At 51.5% G+C, this 20,861-nt stretch overlaps 7 protein-coding genes across 7 annotated transcripts; 6 read left to right on the top strand and 1 right to left on the bottom strand.

The window, feature by feature from the left end:
* Positions 1-1,842: 1,842 nt before the first annotated feature.
* Positions 1,843-2,639, top strand: COCVIDRAFT_33744 (hypothetical protein; the record flags this gene model as incomplete). The annotated part of the gene is made up of 2 exons (XM_014705909.1): positions 1,843-2,187; positions 2,247-2,639. The coding sequence occupies 2 exons, from the start codon at positions 1,843-1,845 to the stop codon at positions 2,637-2,639; spliced, it is 738 nt and encodes a 245-aa protein (XP_014561395.1).
* A 472-nt stretch (positions 2,640-3,111) lies between these two features.
* On the top strand, positions 3,112-4,109 carry COCVIDRAFT_86897 (hypothetical protein; the record flags this gene model as incomplete). Its single annotated transcript, XM_014705908.1, has 2 exons — positions 3,112-3,467; positions 3,536-4,109. 2 exons carry the CDS (start codon positions 3,112-3,114, stop codon positions 4,107-4,109), a joined length of 930 nt encoding a protein of 309 aa, XP_014561394.1.
* A 768-nt stretch (positions 4,110-4,877) lies between these two features.
* Positions 4,878-5,969, top strand: COCVIDRAFT_86889 (hypothetical protein; the record flags this gene model as incomplete). The annotated part of the gene is made up of 3 exons (XM_014705907.1): positions 4,878-4,941; positions 5,010-5,785; positions 5,853-5,969. The coding sequence occupies 3 exons, from the start codon at positions 4,878-4,880 to the stop codon at positions 5,967-5,969; spliced, it is 957 nt and encodes a 318-aa protein (XP_014561393.1).
* Positions 5,970-6,729: 760 nt separating this feature from the next.
* COCVIDRAFT_12118 (hypothetical protein) lies at positions 6,730-7,908 on the top strand (the record flags this gene model as incomplete). Its single annotated transcript, XM_014705768.1, has 4 exons — positions 6,730-6,768; positions 6,844-7,158; positions 7,231-7,614; positions 7,669-7,908. The coding sequence occupies 4 exons, from the start codon at positions 6,730-6,732 to the stop codon at positions 7,906-7,908; spliced, it is 978 nt and encodes a 325-aa protein (XP_014561254.1).
* A 477-nt stretch (positions 7,909-8,385) lies between these two features.
* COCVIDRAFT_33740 (hypothetical protein) lies at positions 8,386-9,345 on the top strand (the record flags this gene model as incomplete). Its single annotated transcript, XM_014705906.1, has 4 exons — positions 8,386-8,398; positions 8,771-8,950; positions 9,019-9,170; positions 9,226-9,345. The coding sequence occupies 4 exons, from the start codon at positions 8,386-8,388 to the stop codon at positions 9,343-9,345; spliced, it is 465 nt and encodes a 154-aa protein (XP_014561392.1).
* A 1,683-nt stretch (positions 9,346-11,028) lies between these two features.
* COCVIDRAFT_33739 (hypothetical protein) lies at positions 11,029-14,688 on the bottom strand (the record flags this gene model as incomplete). The annotated part of the gene is made up of 4 exons (XM_014705905.1): positions 11,029-11,228; positions 11,318-11,561; positions 11,606-14,508; positions 14,568-14,688. 4 exons carry the CDS (start codon positions 14,686-14,688, stop codon positions 11,029-11,031), a joined length of 3,468 nt encoding a protein of 1,155 aa, XP_014561391.1.
* Positions 14,689-18,755: 4,067 nt separating this feature from the next.
* Positions 18,756-19,169, top strand: COCVIDRAFT_86767 (hypothetical protein; the record flags this gene model as incomplete). The annotated part of the gene is made up of 1 exon (XM_014705904.1): positions 18,756-19,169. A coding segment is annotated over one exon (414 nt), but the record flags the coding sequence as incomplete, so codon positions are not given.
* Between the last annotated feature and the right edge of the window lie 1,692 nt (positions 19,170-20,861).

Raw genomic sequence — 20,861 nt, 5'->3', positions numbered from 1 at the left:
TTCAACTAAATATATTACTCGATCTATCATCTATCGACGCCGTCGTTTCTTACGCCGGCCAAGGCTTTTCCACGCTCGATAAGTACGTTCTAAGCGTTAACTTGTGCGAATCTCTTAGTATAGAAAGCTTCTATATCTCTGAAGTGATAGTTTCAAGCCATAGTTGGTGTGGAAGAAGCGAAAAGTCCTTGCGTAATAAGAGCTATATTCCGCGCCTCCACTAGTTGTAAGCGAGGATAAACGAAGAGATGTTGGAGAAGGTAGAGGTGCAGGTGCTAGAACTGACACTGATATACAGGTGGTTAAAGGGCCCGCGCCTGGTATAGATGTAAGGATTAACATAGTGACTAAGGTGCTGACTTGCTGTAGAGTCTCGGCTAGTGTTTGGTCCTAGGGTTCATAGTAAGGCTGATAGCGAGGGATACAAGGTGGCATGGGTCGTTCGAAAGTGTCACGTTGTACCGTGCGTCCCGGCACGTAGGGATAGACGTCATGGAAGTAGTATGCCGCAAAAGGCTGCCCTTCCGATCTGCTCGATTGAGCATGATATTGCTTGAAGCCAAGTGATATAGTTCTGATTCTTGCGAACCTAGCGCCAAAGTAGTGTTCAATGTGGCATTGACGTTGAAACAGGGTTGGAATTCGCAATGCGATGAACGAATGTACTTGAACCGGATGTTCGGCATAGACCCCGCATTGATTGTGTAATATCGGCTGAGGCCTAGGACAGTCGCGCGTATGTAACTGCACAGTGGTCGTCGATTTAGTCTTCACTGACTCCGTCACTTGATTGGATGAAGCACGACTAGCCAAGCAACCCAGGCCGCCAGCGAATAACCAAGCAATGGTTAAGCATAGGTCAAGCCATGCATCTCGGCTCGTAAGAAAACAAAAACTATGTTCATCGGGACGGGCTGCTGAGGCTGTACACCATGCGGATTCCGACCAGTAGCCGCTGCCCACGTGCAACATGGGTCGCATCAGGCGCCCGAGATGCAAAGGGTCCATTCTCCGGCGGCTGGGGACAAAGTTAAAAAATGTGGGATGATGCTGAGTGGTTGTCGGGGTAAGGAAGAGAAGATGGTGCCATGCAAACACTAATCAATGTGTAGGAGAGTGCATGGGAGGCGAGGAGCTTGTGCAATTGGCCCAGCCTCGTCCCTCGTCGCCAGTCATCAACCACAGCCAGACAGTGCCTCACATGGCAACACATGCGACGCGATCTACATCTTCTACCCGCCAGCCCCAGTTCGCGCCCAAAAGGTGCACGGCTGGCGCCCCAATTTGTGAGCAGTGCCACGCGCTAGGCTCAGGAATTTATCAAAACGTAACGGTTCGGGGGTTTCGCTTCGGACGGGCACGTTTTGAAACGGACGAGCGCCGTCATCTCACCATTGTTTTAGGCATGAGCCAAGAAACATCACACCAACACCATTACACATCTGACACAACTGACAAGCCATGGCAGCCCTCACCATGCCATGTTTGCCTGGCTGCTTTGCAATTGTTGCTGGCTGAGCCGCCAAAGGCGCAGGCCTGCGCGCGCACATCACACTTGCAACCCCACTGGTGGCTCGCCATCTGCCCCAGGATAAGTCAGCATCCTTGCTGATGGTGGCGCTTTTTCTTGCTAATATTAGGCAGTAGTTGATATGTGGCACGCCCAAGGTGTCGAGGGTTTGCAATAGGCCTAAACATGTCCTACCCAAGTCGGGAAAGACGACTCAGCCGCACACGGTGCTTGCTCGGAATGTATAACACAGTGCTGCAACGCCAGATGCCCATTGCTACTACTCCTGCTTCTTCACTCGTGATTGATTGTTCCTGTGGAATTTGACTGAAATGGGCGTTATACAATACCTTCGTCGCACAAGACCCGCGTCACAACCGTCGACCACCACATCGTTGACAGCATGCTGGCCGCTTTTTGCCATCTCTTTCCTACTCTCTGCACTGTCCATTACTAACCTGGGGCTGTTGAGCTCCATGGTTGCATGGCTACTCCGACAAAAACACAACGTGCATACGTATCAAGTCGACTGGCCTGGAAACGAAACAAAATTAAACGTGGAGCCAAAGCATCTATGGGTGGACCATGGCCATGAGAGCAACGGTGCGGCGGCGTATGGATTCTTCGTGGGCCTCTTTGGCATGGTCACTGCATGGAGGATGCGGAATGCTCAACGGGTAGGTTCAATCCATGTGCCTTGTCAAGTGGCATTCAGTATACTGACGATCATGAGCAGCGCCTAAAGAGTCTTACTGCACTCGCCGTCTTGCTCTTTCTCGCGGTTTTGTTCACCCTGTCGTGCTTCATCTTTGCCTTTGTGGTGACGTATCAGACGACAGACCAGTACATCCGCGAGCCTGTCGCCGTTAACACGGTCGGGATGAACTACCCAGAGTTTCGTTGGACACCTGAGACTTGGTTCAAGGCTGTACGGGATCTCCCTCTTGCGGACCAGTCTACGCGCAACGAGATCGAGGACAGGATCAGAACCATGGTGGCATGGCGGTGGATGCTGCTTGTAATATTCCTCGTCGATGTCGCCGCATTTAGCATAACAGCAATGGCTTGGTGGAAGCAGCGGAGGGGTGTGGCAGCGCGGCCAGGGTCTAGAGATTCTACTGAGAAGTAGGAGCGCGTATTTGGAATCAGGTTTTTGAAGGATACCCATGCAGAACGCGGAACGTGGAACGAATATACTACTATGTTGGTCATTCCCCTGGCCATTCTCACATGCAAAACACATATGTACACATGACTACATATACTAGCCCGAAGAACCTTGCACCGCTTGGAGGGCGGGCAGAACGCGTGACACACTCACGCCCCAGGCCAACGGCACATGGGGTCGACTCGGTGCTTATATGTGGGATTCCCCAGTCGGACTTTGCCATGTCTTTACAGCAGCGTTGAGTGGTGCAAGGTCTGAACTGAGACCTGGCAACCCCACAAACGCTTAGCGAGAAGTGGTACGTACCCAGTCCAGTCCAGTGCGAGACCTCGGCGCATCACCGCTACCGCCCATCACGAAAAAAAAACCCTTGGGCCCCGCCGATTCACCACGAGTCCGTCCTGCTCTCGCGACCACGTCGCCAGTTTCCGCCATGAGCTGGCTTCTCTACCTCGCCATGCCGCCTGTGCTCATTTTGGCCATGCGGCTGCTGTCGCTCGTCCTGCCCGCGAAGCCCGCGCAGCTGCTCTCGTACTACGCTTTCGCAGCCAGCTCCTTCATCCTCATGGGCTTCTGTGCCTTGTACGGTACCCTCGTAGCCATACCCCTGCGCCTCATTGGATACGGAGGTCTCATCCAATGGTCGGTCGGACGGGCATTCAAGTGGTGCATGTGGTACGGAACCGGTGTGACATTTAGGATCACAGGCAGCATGAAGAAGGAGGGTGGTGTTAGCGGCGAGGATGCGCTCAAGGACCGGCCCGCCGTGTTTGTGGGCAACCATCAGACGTAAGTTTTTGCCGCGATTAGGAGAAAAGTAAACACAGTGGCAGAGGTGGTGCTAACGCCTAATGTAGCGAACTCGACGTTCTCATGCTGGGCTGCATGTTCCCCAAGTACACATCTGTCACGGCTAAGAAGTCACTCAAGTACACGCCACTTCTGGGCTGGTTCATGGCGCTGTCCAAGACCGTCTTCATCGACCGTGCAAACCGCACCACCGCGCGCGCCGCATTCGACACGGCCGCTCAAACCATGCAGTCGACACGCCAATCCGTCTTCATTTTCCCCGAGGGCACTCGCTCCTACGCCTCCACCCCCGACCTCCTCCCCTTCAAGAAGGGCGCCTTCCATCTCGCCGTACAAGCACAAGTCCCCATCGTACCGGTCGTCTGCGCAAACTACTCGCACGTACTGAACGTGAAGGAACAGAAGTTTCAGCCGGGTGTGGTCGATGTGACTGTCCTCCCGCCGATACAGACAAAGGGACTGACTGCTGAGCACGTGGATGATCTGGTCAAGAGAACAAGAGATGCCATGATGGAGGAGCTGATCCGTCTGAGCCACATTTCTGGTGCTGGCAAAGGTGAACCCCTCCCAAGAAGCAGCGGAATAGACCAGACTCGCGGTGAGTTGAGGAAAAGGAATTAAGGTGGCGTCATCGCTTAAGCCTTCACTGGTTGGGACACCAAAGAGGCGTTAATGGTGTGCAAAAAAAAAAGGCCTGGAATTACCGCAATGGTTGCTCGACATTCAACAGGCTAAACATGAGGCTGAGTGCATACGGCGCGTGTGGCGTTCAGTGGTTACGGTTTTGGGTTTCATCACTGCATATTGATATCCTAGAGAAGAGGCATGTTCATTCTCGGGTTGGCGTATATATATATCTTCGTGCTCTCTATTCAGCAAATGCAAAAAAATATTCTAATTCAACATCCCACGTTTATGCAGTAAGGCCGTATTAGATTTCCTGATTCGGAGGACGACTTGTAGGATTTACGTCACGCTAATAGACGCGTGAAAAGGCAGTAGAAATCGGTACAAGTGATGTATGGATAGTTGCATACACGCGTCTAGAGAACATTGTGTTAACAGGAAGAAGAGGATATGGGCATCGTCAATGGTGCAGATCGGCGCACCCTCTTTTGCTTCGCGTAATAAGAGACCGACCTCGGTGCGAGTTGTTGTTACCCCACGATTATACCCCTCCCTGCTAGTTACCCAATGCGGCATTCCGACATGCACGCTTCAAGTCTGGATGCGATGGGGGGCTTTGTATTGTATATATAGTGATGTAGGTTGACGTGTAAGCTGGCTTGTTTATTCAGCCAAGTGAGCTGTTCTTTTTTATCGTTGCTTTGGCTGAGTTATTCTTCTGTAAACTGAGCAGTGCAAGTAAGTAAAAAAAAAAGGGCAGAGATGACAGGGGGACAAGAGTATAATGTGCGGGGAAAGAGTGCGATAGTTACAGGCGCTGGGTCTGGTATGTTACAAGTCCCCCCTTGTCTTGATCTGGTTTCCCTTGGTACTAAACTTCGAATCAAACGTTAGGTATCAACTTGTGCTTTGCTGCCATACTACTGAAGAATGGCTGCTCTGTTCTCATCGCCGACCTTGCACTCCGGCCTGAAGCACAGAAGCTCGTAGATGACTACAGCAGAAAGGAGGAAGGCAAACCACGAGCGGTTTTTCTCAAAACAGATGTAACCGACTGGCCCCAACTAGAGCGCATGTTCAGCGTCGCCGTGCAAGAATTCGGTCAAGTCGACATTGTCTGTCCTGGAGCCGGTATCTACGATCCCCACTGGACCAACTTCTGGCATCCGCCGGGCGTCCCTGGAGGCAAGAGCAAGGACGATCCCAACGGAGGACGGTATGCAAGTATCGACATCAACGTCACGCACCCTATCCGCACAACCCAACTAGCTATTTCGCACTTCCTGAATCCCCCGCCTGGCGTGCAGAAAGTCGGACCTCAGAACCCCAAGCGCGTTATCATCGTCTCCAGTATAGCAGGACAGAACCCGAATTTCCACGCTCCAATCTACGTCGCTGCTAAGCATGCCATGAATGGGTTTGTCCGCTCGCTGGCTCCGTTGGAAGCTGAGTTAGGTATCAGAGTCAATGGTGTGGCACCTGGTGTTATCAAAACACCACTATGGACCGAGCACCCGGAGAAAATGTCATATCTGGACTTGGAAAAAGATATATGGGCCACGCCTGAAGAAGTTGCAGAAGCAATGTTGAGGTGTTTGCAGGAGGCTGAAATGGTTGGAGGCACGATTCTTGAGGTTGGCGCGAAGCAGACTAGAAAGGTTGAGGCGCTGGTAAGTTACTACTACCCTTGGACTTTTCTTTTGTGTCGTTTAATGTGCTAATCATGTGGGAAAACAGAATGATCCAGGCCCGAGTGGCCCGGGACATACAGTCAGCAATATGAAGGAGCAGTATAAAGAAGTGTATGAGTGGCTGGGCCAAGAGGGATGGGGTGTTGGGAAGACGAAATTGTAAAATGCATCCATTTTTAACTGATTAGCCATACAAAGTACTATGACTATCTTGGAAGCAACACTTGCCAGATACGAATTTTTGCGGCACGGGTATTGTGAAATTCTTCCGTTGTCAGGCACGGGCTCGCATGGAGCATGAGGCTGTTGGACCGGCTATTGAGGGTGCTTGGTCAGATGCCGGCGGTCGGACCACAGTGGTCCGGAGGGCTAGAATTCAGCATCGTGATAATGTAAAGTACCATGTACAACGGTGGAAGTAGGCAAAAGGCGAGTCTGACGTTGGCCGTACGCGGTATCGCATCAGAGGGGACCCCCCTGGTTAGTATTGCGGGCCATGTAGCAAAGATGAGATCATTGGGTGGTGCGAGGGCCCGGCGTGCGGGCAACGAGGTTTGATGGCACCGGGCAATTTGGCCATGGCTTCAACAGAGCGGCTGCACCGGGTCAAGGGCGTCCGCCGGTGGCTGACTGTTGACCTGAGGGATGCTGATTGATGGTGGGATAGCCTATGACCGAGTTGCTGGCCGGGCGTTGCCACTTGTGACGCTGCAGCCATTTTTCCATGGAGGGGCTCCCTGAGCGGGAGGGGCGCTAATACGTATGAAAGTGCTCCACCGCCGCAGCAGCTCTCAACTGGCAATCTTTCTTCTCGAACTCTCTTCTCTCCATCCATCATCCCCCTTTGAACCGTTGATTCCCTCCGTTTCAAAGCAAAAAAGCAAACACACAACCACTCATATATACCCATTCCCATAATCACAATGCCTAGCTCTCTCGACCAACTCAAGGCCGCTGGCACCGTAAGTTGTTAACCCCCACGCCATTGCGACAACCCGCGGAAGAATTGTTATATCTGACAAAACTTTGTCCTGCAGACCGTCGTCGCCGACTCTGGTGACTTCGCTACCATCAAGAAGTACCAGCCTCAGGATGCGACGACCAACCCTTCGCTCATCCTCGCCGCCTCCAAGAAGCCCGAGTACGCGAAGCTGATTGACGCCGCTGTCGCATACGGCAAGAAGAACGGCACCGACATCGAGAACCAGGTCGATGTCACTCTCGACAACCTCCTTGTCCAGTTCGGCAAGGAGATCCTCCAGATTGTCCCCGGCAAGGTCTCAACAGAGGTCGACGCCCGCTTCTCCTTCTCCACCGAGCAGTCTGTAAACAAGGCCCTCCGCATCATCGACGTACGTTTGCACTAAATCCCCTCCTAAGTTGAGATGACAAGACAAGAGAATTGGTATACTGACCCTGTGCAGCTCTACAAGGAGGCTGGCATTGACAAGGAGCGCGTTCTCATCAAGCTCGCCTCAACATGGGAGGGCATCAAGGCTGCTGAGATCCTGCAGTCCAAGCACGGAATCAACTGCAACCTCACCCTCATGTTCTCTCAGGTTCAGGCCATTGCTGCTGCTGAGGCCGGTGCCTACCTCATCTCTCCTTTTGTTGGCCGTATCCTCGACTGGTACAAGGCCGCTACCAAGAAGGAGTACACCAAGGAGGAGGACCCTGGTGTCAAGAGCGTCCAGCAAATCTTCAACTACTACAAGAAGCACGGCTACAAGACCATTGTCATGGGTGCCTCTTTCCGCAGCATTGGCGAGGTCACTGAACTTGCTGGTTGCGACTACCTGACCATTGCCGTGAGTAGCACCCTGTAAAACACAGCATTCTGTCCAATTTACTAACAGACCTAGCCCAACCTGCTTGAGCAGCTCTACAACTCCGAGGATGAGGTCCCCAAGAAGCTCATTGCCGAGGATGCTAGCAAGCTCGACATTGAGAAGAAGAGCTACATCAATGACGAGGCTGAGTTCCGCTTCTACTTCAACGAGGACCAGATGGCCGTCGAGAAGCTCCGTGAGGGTATCTCGAAATTCGCCGCTGATGCTGTTACTCTCAAGGACATCCTCCGCGAGAAGATCCAGGCGGCATAAATTGCAAGGTCCGATACCGGCCCAGAGATGAGTTTACGATATAATTAGCTTTTTTTTCAACTCCCGCTCGAGCATTGAGACTTGATAGGAGGTTCGGACGGCACGTAGATAAAAAAAATGAAGCGTGAAAACCCGATACATTTACCAGACACTATGCATGCCTTTGTGAAACACTATGAATGCGCTGGCTGATGATAGCATAACCAAAGCTGAGGCAGCTGAGGCAGCTAGAGGGGCTGGAACTGCGGATTTATCATCATTCGCCGGGTCTGGTTCGGCTTTACTGGTTATGTCGACAGCTCTGGCGGGTCTGGCGGACGTTGCGTCACTAGAGAGCCCCGCATTGAAAGCTTACCCGAGCGGAAGCTACCTTCTCTTCCCCCCTTCTCTTCAACTATTCACTCAATTCCTCAAGCTCAAAAGATTACATCGAACTCATCAAACTCTCCCAACAATACCAATCACATAACCGTCACAATGGTCAAAGCCGGTAAGTCTTACGCCCAGTAGTCGCGCGAGCTTGCCCTGTTGTGGCAAGGTGGGGTGATCCGGGTGCGTGAGATTGAGCAGATTGTTTAAAAAGACACCATGTCTAGCGGTATCAAACAGACCAGAAAGGGGAGAACAATTGGGCAAGATTCGTATTGCGAGGACCATGTTGTCCCTTCTAGAAGCCTATCCCAAGCTCATTTCCCCCCATTCATGGCTGCTTGGTTCGCGGTCTGCTCCAATCAGCTCGGTGAACGCGAAACACCCTGATGGCCTTGTCATCCCAAGTGGAAAAAAAAAGAAGAGGGATCGAGCGGATAGGCCCGAAGATCGTCAGGCAAACAGACCTTGTGCTAACACGTAAAACGTGTAGTCGCCGTCCTCCGTGGAGACTCCAACATCAAGGGAACCGTCACCTTTGAGCAGGCCGACGAGTCCTCCCCCACCACCATCTCATGGGACATTACCGGCCACGATGCCAACGCTGAGCGTGGCATGCACATTCACGCCTTCGGTGACAACACAAACGGCTGCACATCTGCTGGACCCCACTGTGAGTTTCGCGGTGCCCTTCCGGTTTCCATATGCGAGGGTTGCATACTAAGACATGTGTACCAATAGTCAACCCCCACAACAAGACCCACGGTGCCCCCAGCGACGAGGAGCGCCACGTCGGTGACTTGGGCAACTTCAAGACCGACGGCCAGGGCAATGCTAAGGGCACCGTCACCGACAAGCTGATCAAGCTCATCGGCTCCGAGAGCGTCATTGGCGTATGTTCTTCTGCTCCTCTTATCCATGATAAACATACTGACAAAGTTTTAACAGCGCACCATTGTCGTTCACGCTGGCACTGACGACCTTGGCAAGGGTGGCCACGAGGAGTCCAAGAAGACTGGTAACGCTGGAGGCCGTCCTGCTTGCGGTGTCATTGGTATCTCCAACTAAGAATAGATACAATTTATGAATAGAAAATTCCAATGGGTACCTGGGCTTATGCAACATGGAGTAGCTCACTTGCCGACGTAATCACGAGGCAGCCCAAGAAAGAGGGGCATGGATGGGATGGTGTAGCCAAGATAGTTACTACTGTAGATGAATTGATCCCTCTGTCCTGACAATTGTTGCTGCTTTAGGTGCATATTGTGATGATTCCTATGTGTGTTTCGTGTGAGAAGAAATGCGACCTAACCACCTTTCAGAATCTCTCTCTCTCTCTCCTCTTATGAGCCGCAACTCCGCTAAGATTGTTGGAAATCTCTCTTCTTCGGGCAGCACTGCTTGTTAATTTTCAATCATGATATTATAAAAAAAATACATCCTAATACTCAAAACAAGAGAAAAGAAAAAAAAGGATATATTGCTGCACTATGCTTGACCCTTGTTTAGCCCCTACTCAGACAGATTATAGTAATATTAACGAGTTATATCAATTGAAAAATGAATACTAGCTATTTGGAGAGTTTCACTACTCATGGCAGATGTAGTACACACATAGCTAGTTCACAGGTGCAGATTAGGGTGTCTATTGAGCGTAGATACTGTGCAACTTTTCTTTTTCTTTTTCTTCATGAATTCTATTCCAGCTGTTCTTTCTCCCTTGGTATGCTGATTGTTATTCAGTCTTTTGAGCCAAGATGTTATATCCTTACTATAATCATTATTTTTTTTTCAAAATGTTGTTGTTCATTTTAATTTTGTACATGCGTATTTGGTCAAATAAATACACGAGATGCTAAGGGCTGACCAAAAAAAAAGCGAAGACATCACAACCGCAAACACAGGTATGAAGATGACAAAAGATGACGGGAAGAATCATGTGTTATTATTTCTTCTTCAATTTTTTTTATTCTACGTAAATTTACTAATCGCCACTAACCACAATCAGCCAGTTCGCCTGTTCTGCACCCACAATCCCTGTTGTCGATATGTAGAAATAGAGATGACCAGATCTCTTTTCTTTTCTGGCAGAGGAAGAGGGAGAGAGGGGACGGATCTCGCAGTATACCAAATCATCCTCTCCAAACGGCTGGACGTTTTGTTCAAGAAAGGGTAGGCTTTGGGAGTAAGATATGGTATGGGCATTCAATGCACACATATGCACAACCTTTTGTCCAAAGACAACGACCAAGGAGAATAAAGACTCCAGCCTCCCATGCATTATTTATTTCGTTGGCGAAGAAGGCGAAGAAGAAGCAGTAAGATGTGTAGAATGTAGGGGTATCGATGCTTGTAATCCTTAGCAACCCAAAAAGGAAGAAAAAGCTGGATGTGCGTCTTATTCAGCGGGGCCGCTCGAATTGTACATGCGCGGCCATATGGTCGTTATGCACAAAAGAGGAATCGACAGATGTACATGGTTGTAAATTATACCTTTTTGAACCATTCCTTGCTTCCAAAAGCTTGGGGGAAGGAAGAATGAATAGTTGTGTGCGGGGCCAGGAATGGGAAAAGACTAGACAAAAGAAGAGCTGCATGTTATTTTCTGCTGCTTTGCTGTTTGCGATTCAAAAGAAAAGTGGTCAGTAGAGGACAAGAGTTGCACGCAACTACCATGTTAGGAATGACCCCTAATGGGAGATGCAGCATGAGGTTGCCATCTACACATTGTGGTATAGAGTGCCCCCATTCTCACAAGTTGACAACACGCGTGTCATCGTTGAGAAATTCGCGGCGATATCGCGCAATCTCCTCGGCAATACCGTTTGGATCTTTGACGTTCTTCGAACGGAGCTCCTTAAGTACGTTGCGGAGACCGTCATTCCATCTTTGCCTTTCCTCGGACGTCTTGCCTGGGTTTGCTGTTCCGAGCTGGAGAAGCAGCTTGTCACCTGTATGAAAAGATCTAGTCAGTCTGCGTACAACGGAGGGGGAGAAAGCAAAGGTCAACGGTAGAAACTCCTTTTGTTCGACAACGCACCAGTGATAGTCGCATCCCTGAAATGCTGATCGGGGCATTCAGGGTCATTGCAAGCGCCACCTGCCGACTCGTATTGGCAGAATGGCTTTTCAGGATCTATCTGGTGACTAAATGTCAAAGACATGAAACCTCCAGACACATCTTTTGAATAACTCGGGTGATAGCGATATGACTTGAACATTCGAAGCGGACTTTCGTATGGCTTGAACACGGCCGGCTCTTCTTCCTCCTCAAGCGTGGGGGACTGTTCCATCTTAGTCAAGCTCTGTAAGGGAAATTAGAACATACAGGTTGCACATTGTCCACTACTGATATTGTCTGTGGTTGCAATTCAGGTGCTAGGTCGTCAGCAACATTACTGTCCTGATGAGCCAGATTGTTCCCTGAGATAGTATCGTCAGCTTCAGAGTCAGAGTCAGACTCTTCATCCGAATCAGAGTCATCCGAGCTGTCATCAGATGATGTAGCAATATCCATGGCACCATCATCTGCTTCGATCTGGCGTGCTTGCGGGACACTATCTGACATGGTGGTCTCGTTTGGAACATCTGCCATATCTTGATCAGCTTCAGGTGGTTCGTAAGCCTCTTCGTTGTCTGCAGACATGTGTGATGTGGTTACAGAAGGTGCAACGTTCGGCTGTGAGTCATGAGGTTCTTCTATCGACGCATTCCCGACGGCTGCGTGTTCTTCTGGATCATATTCTGGTTCGTACTCTTCCTCTTCCTCCCCGTCCTCTCCCTCAGAAACAGACATCTCAACTTCTCCTTCTGACGGAGAAAGGGCGGCAGAAGGTTGAGTGACTGCTGGCGTACTGGTAACGTCTGTGTTGGAGCCGGCCGGTTGAACAGCAATATCCCTTTCAACTGGGGGTGCAGGGCTGTAGAAATCCTCGCCCATGTCCCTATCCGAAGCAATGACTGAGCTCTGCGACCTCGACGCTCTAGTGTAGTCATCTTCTGCTGTTTGAGCGGCCCCGTTTCCATTCGACATCGTTTCTGACCTTTGGTGTAGATCAATCTGATTCATGCTAGTTTGGGGTTGGTGCTGAGCTTGAACTATGCTCTGTCCAAGGCCTGGAAGAATGACATGCTTTTGAAAAGGCTGACTCGAAGGCGGCTGTGAACTAGGAACGCTACTTTTTGGACTCGAGGGCTCCAAAGATGGTTGTACAGTAAGAGAGGATGCTGTCATCGAGGACCGAGACGCATGATCCGCATTTTGAGATGAGACGTTGGGTTCCGGCGAGTGCTCGCGTTCGATCTCGTCTTTCTTTGCACGGAGCTCGGCATGCGACATGCCCTCTGTATCAACACCGAGAAGTTCCAATTCTTTCGTCAACTGTTCCTTGTCTTTTGCAATCTTGTTGTTGAGCGCCGTTAATTGCTCCAATTCCTTCGCCAATTCAGCCATTCTGCTCGTATTACTTGCTATCTCTGCGTCCAAAGTTGGCAATTTAGATTGAATTTCAGCGCGGCGGGAACGGGCAGTATCTCTACCAACAGCCGATGGAACTTTACTCGGAGTACGATTTTGAGGTGGTAAGACTGGCGTGGAAGGCTTCTGGATTGTCGGCGAGGATACTGCCGCAGCAGAAGCCAACCTGTCCCTTTCGCGTTTTTCAGCGAGCTTCCTCTTGAGTGTCTCTCGCATGGCAACAAGCTGTTTCTCTTTATCTACCAATTCCTTCTCCCGAGCAAGTGTACTAGGAGTTTGCGACCCAGGCGCACTGTCAGCTGGTGTGGCAGGGAATGCTGGTCTGACAGGGATACCAGGTTTGCGCGGAAGTCCAGGAGGGGCTGGAGGGTCGTCTTCGATGTCCATGTCGCTGCCGTTGGATTCATCTTCGCTAACCTCTATTATCATGGAATCATCTTCTTGATGGGCATTAGCAGACTGGCCCAAGGGGCGTGTGTAAGGAGTGGTGGATTCTCGCGAAACGGATGCTTCGTTCTTTGAAGTAGGCGGCTTCTGGGGCACAGAGAGCGAGGGTTGAGACGGAGTAGGGGCAGTGCTGTTGGATACTGGGGTATGGTTCATGAATAGACCGGGAATCCCTGAAAAGGAAGGTGTATAGCTTTGGCCTGTAGGTGTGGCCAAGCCACTTGGAGTTGGCTGCGCAACTTGGGCTTGAGGGGTTTGTTGCGAAGGAACAGACGCCTGTGTTGTATTATTGCTGACCCCATTTGGCGCCTTCTGTCGCGCCTTGATTGCCTCTAATCGCTGTTTGATCAATTCAGTATTCCGAGCCCTTTGCTCATCAGTTACAGGCGGCTTAGTGGTGGGTGTGGAGATTGGTTGGGGAGTCCTGGGCTTGGCCGGTGTTACCGACTGCGACGGGCTTGTCGTCTTGGATGATGCAGCCTGTTTCGCTGCCTTTGCAGCTTGTAGACGTGCAATGTAATCTTTGCGATCACCTGGCGTGGTTGGCGATGCGGCAGCCTTGGTCGAAGGTGCGGAAATGGCGCTTGTTTTGATCGTGGGCACAGTCTTTTGTTGGGGAGCGGCTACTGGTTGGACAGCTGGTGCGCCTGAGGTAATGCCATTCGGCTTGGGTGGCAGAATGGGAGCGGGTTCAGATGGTAGGTTCACACTCTGGTACAAACCTCTCAATAATTCGGCATCAAGCTTCTCATCAGCCAGAGTACGGTATGGGATGTTGTTGCTGTGTAGAAGCTTTATGAATTGCTTTGCTGACTCGCGATCCTGTTGAAGTCTTTCCAGCAGTGTGGGTTGCTTTTCCTGTTGGTTGACTGCAGTCTTGTTGCTCTGGATATTATGTTGGACGGCAGAAGTCGGGGGGCGACCGCCATTGACGTGAACAGGTGGAGGCGGATGAGATCCCATGTCACCTTCACTCAGTTCACCATCCTCGCGGTCGCTGTCCATGATTCCCTGTATACGCTCGTTGGTAGGTGGGGGCGCAGTGGTGAATGCAGGTGCAGGCGCGGGCGCAGGCGCGGGCGCAGGCGCAGGTGGTTGATGTAGAGCAGGAGGATGTGGAGGTCGCTGTGGAAGTGACTGGGGCAAATGGGTAGGCGGTGGGATATTCTGCGGTGTCTGAGGAAGCGACGGCGGAGGAAAGCCCATGGTGGGAAAGGGCGGCGGGGGCAGGTTGGGCGGAGGGAAGGCGCCATTCTGGAAGAGAGCCCATATGTTGGCGTCGGGAGGCAGCTGGGGCGGCCAGGAGGCTGCGCATAGTGTAAGTGAGGCAGCGCGCAAATAGTCTGATGGCAGGAAAGTGACTTACGCGCCGGGAACGGGGGCTGCTGGGAGTTGTGCGCATACGAGTTAAAGTTGATGCCGGGCAACTGCTGGAGCGGAGGAGCGCCGCGCTGCTCTTCTGTTGGCGCGCTCTGCGGCGGGGGCATTTGCGGGGGCGGAAAGCCGTTTGGGAAGCCGTAGAAAGGCTGGGAATAGTTGTTGGCCATGGTTGTTGAGTGGAGCAGCAGCGAAAGACAAGAGCTCTACGCGTCTCTTAGCACGGCTGTTTGTAGCGCCGGCGCATGGGGCAGCGGAGGGGATTGCGGATGGGTGAGAGAGGCAAGTTGGGCGGATGGGCGGAGTGAGTCGGGGCGGGTAGTTGGGGCGTGGCAGCGATGATGCATGTGCGTGTATTATAGTATAGTGGAGTGCGAGGCGTCAATGTTTCAATTTCGCGATGGCCTGAGGCCGGCACGTGACACGCACATGGACTTGTGTCCCACGGTACGCGAGTCAGGCCCGCGCGTCCGCTCCACTGCTACCAGCAGATGTGTTGTCGGCAGCGTGTGGCGCGTGTGCATGTGGCGCACGTGTGGCGTCGAGTGTGGCAGGTTGCTAGGGGCAGGCGGCTATGGTTGTTTACCACGGGCTGCAGTGCATCATGCACCCGCCCATCTGCACATCTGCCCTCCACCAAACTTCCCCAGAGGCAGGCCCCGTGCGTTGCTGTGCTTTGCCTGTGTCCCACACTGTGTGCATTTTGGCCTCCTGCTCCCTGCACTTGCGTCTGCTGCTCTGCCTTCATACAATGTCCGGCACATAACGCTGTCGCACCCGCTGCTATACCACTACCCACGCCTCCACCATGAGTGCGCCGGCGCCCAATGGCCGCCCATTCGCGCGCAATTCGCGCAACAGTCCTTTTTCCAGGAATGCATCCATAGCTGCATCCGGCCAGAACCCTCCGAACCGCCCACATTCCGCCCTCATCTCGTCACCGCTTGCCGAAGCAGATCCCGCCATGGGACATTTACGCCATCGCTCCCTCACAAATCTCACCTCCTCTACCATAGGCCGTAGCGACACTGCCCGCTCCCGCTCAAACTCAAATCGCAACAGCACGCCCGGAGGCACCTTTGCACCCCAATTCATCTCCGAAGAAGAAAACGACGCCCCGCGTCTAGGTGGAATCGTGGAGGGCGAGAACGACTTTTCCGGCAAGCGCTATGTCTGGCTTAGGGATCCAGCCACGGCCTTTGTCCGCGGTTGGGTCGTAGAAAACCTCCCCGAGGGAAGAATACTGGTGCAATGTGACAATGGTACCCAACAGGAGGTCGACGCCGATGCCATTGACAAAGTCAATCCCGCCAAATTTGACAAGGCCGACGACATGGCAGAACTCACACATCTCAACGAGCCCTCGGTCATCCACAACCTGCACATGCGTTACCAAGCAGATCTTATCTACGTACGTTCCGCTTGCCTTGCCAACTGGGCCACCATGCTGACCTTTCCTAGACTTACTCCGGCTTGTTCTTGGTCACAGTCAACCCCTACTGCCCACTGCCCATTTACTCGAGAGAATACATAAATATGTACCGTGGACGGAGTAGGGAAGAGACCAAGCCGCATATCTTTGCAATGGCCGACCATGCTTTTCGAAATTTGATTGAGGAAGGCACAAACCAGAGTATTCTCGTAACGTAAGTTAACACACTTCTTCAACCAACACTAGCTAATTATTTACAGAGGAGAATCGGGTGCTGGTAAGACAGAGAACACCAAGAAGGTCATTCAGTACCTTGCTGCAGTCGCCAATTCAGACACCCCACACACAAAGTCAGGAGGACGTCAGCTCTCAAACTTGTCTGAGCAGATTCTGCGTGCCAATCCAATTCTCGAAGCCTTTGGAAACGCGCAAACGGTGCGAAATAACAATTCGTCTCGTTTTGGAAAGTTTATCAGAATCGAGTTTTCACGGACTGGCCAGATTGCAGGCGCCTACATTGATTGGTATCTCTTGGAAAAGTCAAGAGTGGTGCGGCTCAACTCGAACGAGCGCAACTACCACGTCTTCTATCAGCTGCTGCGCGGTGCAGATAGCAGGATGAGACAAGAATTCTTCCTGGAAAACAAGGATACCGAGGACTTTGACTACACCAAGCACGGAAACGACGTCATCTCCGGTGTGTCGGATCCCGAGGAGTGGAATGCTCTTATCGAAGCCTTTCACGTCATGGGCTTCAGCGACCAAGAGCAATCTACCATTCTCAAGACCGTTGCTGCAGTTCTGCATCTAGGAAATATTCGCGCTATAAAAGAGAGCCGGCGAGCAGATCAAGCAACCCTGAACCTTGCAGCTGAGCAACAAGCCGAGATTGTTGCTCAGTTACTCGGAATCTCTGTCGATGATTTTATCAAGGCGCTTCTGCACCCCCGAGTAAAGGCAGGCAGAGAGTGGGTTGAGAAGGTGCAGACACCAGAGCAGGTCAACCTATCCATTGACGCGCTCGCCAAGGGTATCTACGAGCGTGGTTTCGGAGACCTTGTTGACCGCATCAATCGTCAGCTGGACCAGACTGGTGCTGGTGCAGATGATTCACACTTCATTGGTGTTCTTGATATCGCTGGTTTCGAAATTTTTGATGAGAATAGCTTTGAGCAGCTTTGCATCAATTACACCAACGAGAAACTTCAACAGTTCTTCAATCACCACATGTTCGTCCTGGAACAAGAGGAATACGCACGAGAGCAGATAGAATGGAAGTTCATCGACTTTGGCCGTGATCTCCAACCTACTATCGACCTCATCGAGCTATCAAATCCCATCGGAATCTTTTCCTGCTTAGACGAGGACTGCGTTATGCCCAAAGCCACTGATAAGAGTTTTACAGAGAAGCTGCATTCTCTGTGGGATCGCAAGAGCACCAAGTACAAACGGTCACTTCTCACCCAAGGTTTTGTTCTTACGCACTATGCTGCTGAGGTAGAGTACTCGACAGAAAACTGGTTAGAAAAGAACAAGGATCCAATCAATGACAATGTCACACGCCTTTTGGCGGCCTCCTCGGATAAGCAGGTTGCGAATCTCTTCGCAGATTGCGCCGATCCTGACGACGACATGGGTGGAACCCGCAGCCGTGTGAAGAAGGGCCTCTTCCGAACAGTAGCCCAACGTCACAAAGAGCAATTGTCAACGCTGATGACCCAGTTGCACTCAACGCATCCTCACTTTGTTCGTTGTATCTTGCCGAACCACAAGAAGCGGCCGAAACAATTCAGTGCGCCATTGGTACTCGATCAACTGCGCTGTAATGGTGTGTTGGAAGGAATCCGTATCGCGCGTACTGGTTTCCCTAACCGACTGCCTTTTGTGGAATTCCGCCAAAGATACGAGGTCTTGTGCAAAGATCTTCCCAAGGGCTATGTTGAGGGTCAAGTAGCGGCAAGCATGATTCTTGATAAGCTCAACCTTGACCGTTCACTGTATCGTGTGGGTATCACCAAAGTCTTCTTCCGGGCTGGAGTCCTTGCCGAACTCGAAGACCAACGCGACGCGCTTATCCGAGATATCATGATCCGTTTCCAGTCGGTTGCTCGTGGGTTTGTCCAACGTCGTCAGGCTCACAAGCGCCTTTATCGTGCCGAAGCTACGCGAATTATCCAGCGCAATTTTCAAGTTTACCTTGACATGCAGGCTAATCCATGGTGGAGGCTCTTCACCCGCATGAAGCCTATGCTTGGAGCAACACGTCAGGCTGCCGAAGTCAAAAAGCGTGACGAAATGATTCAGCAGCTGGAAGCAAAGATGCAGCAAGAGGCGGCCGAAAAACAGCGGGTTGAGGATGAACGCAGACGCGCGGAGATGGACATCCAACGGATCCAGAAAACACTAGAGAGTGAGCGTGCGCTAGCATTAGACAAGGAGGAGATCTTTAAGCGCCTTCAATTGCGCGAGGCTGAGCTCGCCGAGAAGCTTGCTGGCGCTATCGAGGATCAAGACCAACTCGAGGATCAACTGGACGCTCTTATGGAAGCCAAGAGGAGAACTGAAGATGAGGCCGAACATCTGCGTGGAGAGCTCGAACAAGCTGGACAAATCATCAGCAGGCTTGAAACCGAAGCCCGGGAGCTAGAGGAGCAAAGTTCTCGGTTGGAGGAACAAATCAAGGAGCTCGAAGCCATCAGAACACAACGAACTGAGGCGGAGGAATCGTTAAGCCAAGAAGTGAAGATGCTTCAAAGCCACCTCTCTTTGAAAGAGCGAAAGCTTCAGGATCTTGAAGCAAAACTTTTGAAGACGGACCAGGATCTTGACATCAAGCTGGCAGCTTCCCAAAAAGAAGTGCAGTCGGGCAAAAAGCAGATTAAGGAACTGTTGGACGAGAATCGACAAATTCGACAACAAATTTCAGACTTGTCTGCTACGTCTACGAGCTATGAAGATCTCATCAGGCGCAAGGAAAGCGAGTTGGCAATCCTGAAGACTGACCTGAAAAACTACGAAAACGATCGCCGCTTGTTTGACGACGAGAAACGAACGTTGGCCTCTAAGCATGACAGCCTTCAGAGCCGCCTCCGTGACGCGAATGCAGAGCTGGACGCTATGCGTTCGCAGAAACAACAAGTGGAGCGCGAGGCAGCGGATGCGAAGCGTCTTCTTGAGGAGAAAATTTCCGAGGACGCCGAGTACAGCGAGAGTCGCAAGCTCTTGCAAGAGCAAATCGAGGCCCTCAAGGGCGAACTCTTCACAGTACAAAAGGAACTCAGTCGGGAAAGGCAGTCTCGTGATGACGTTGAGATGCTTGGTGAGCACAGATACGACACACTCAAGCGTGATTATGATGCGTTGAACGAGTCAAAGATCACTATTGAGAAGGAGATGTATGCTCAACAAGATGTGCTGCGACGAGCGACCGAATCGCGGGCAGCTCACGAAAGGGAGCGAAAAGAGTACCAAACTGAACTGCATACTCTTCGTGAGAAGTATCTGAGATTAGAGGAGGAGAAATTGGATGCGGACGCTGAGGCAGAGCGCGCACAGGCAAAGCTAGCTCTTGAACGGCAGGCTGCTCAACAACGCGAAATCGAATCCAAGGACCAGCAGCTCGACCAACTGGAGGCAGAGCGTGACGAACTGGCTGAGCAGGTTCACAACTTGACCCAAATGCTTGCTGACTCTGACTCATTCAAAGAGCGGAACGACCAGCAAAAAGAGCGCCTTGAACGCGAGATCGTCACAATCAAAGGGCGGCTGACAGCATCGGAGAATGACAACCGCGCTCTTCTCAACAAGCTCCAACAGAAGAACTTGGACATTGCCCGAACCAACTCTCGAGTTGGTGACACGCAACGCCTCAAGATTACCCAACTGACCCATGAGAAATCCAAGGTTGAGGAGGAGAACAAGCTCCTCATGCGTCAACTCGAGGATGCCCAAGTTGCCATTACGTCTTTGGAGAAGCAAAAGGAGAAGCTTTCTCTGGATCTCGAGGATCTGAATCACGAAATCGCAAGAGAGCACAAGGCCAGCCGTAACGCAGAAAAAGCTTCATCAACTGTCAACATTCAACTCGCCGAGGTCAATCGTAAGCTGGAGACCGAGCGACAACTACGTACTCAAGCTCAAGCCAACACGCGTGCTGTTCAGGCATCCCTTGACAACACAAATCTCGAGCTGGAAGAATGCCACAAGCAGCTCATGCTTCTTCGCAAGGTCTTTGACCCAGAAGCAGCTGATGTGGCAATCACCTACGAAGCCGCAAAGCCCGAGATCGCCAGGACAGTGGATATCGCCGAGCGCCTTGAGTCTGTCAACCAAGCTTTGCGAGTAGCGGTAGAGCGGTATTCACGTGCTGAATCTCAACTCGAAGAACTTCGCGAAAGGCACGAGGGCGAAATGAACGAAATGGATGCTCGCCATGCTAACTCGAAGCGTGCTCTCTTGGAAGAGATGAACAATGGCCAGGTCAACCAAGCCAGTGTCCGTCATACGCCAACACATCACCGAAAAGACAGCGAGAACCGCCGACCATTTTCAATCACAAACACCCCAACTAACCAGCGACACATCAACAATGCAAACGACTCTGCGCGTTCTGACAAGACTGTCGACACTGTTACGTTCAACAATCGCATGGACATGGCTGCCGAGCTTGAACAGGTACAGAACCAATTGCAGATGTCAGAAATGCAAAACAAACACCTCAGAACTCAGCTTGAATCCTCGCAAAGCCGAAACGAGTGGCAGGAGGAAAGCCCCTCCACCCGACGTGTGCAGAAGCTGGAACGTGAGAATTACCGTCTGCACGATATGCTGGATGATTCAGCAACAAAGGTC

This window comes from Bipolaris victoriae, assembly GCF_000527765.1.
Source record: "Bipolaris victoriae FI3 unplaced genomic scaffold scaffold_6, whole genome shotgun sequence".
In the NCBI taxonomy this organism is placed as follows: Eukaryota; Fungi; Ascomycota; class Dothideomycetes; order Pleosporales; family Pleosporaceae; genus Bipolaris; species Bipolaris victoriae.
The sequence above is the reverse complement of the archived record's forward strand: the minus strand, read 5'-3'. Positions and strand labels throughout refer to the sequence as shown.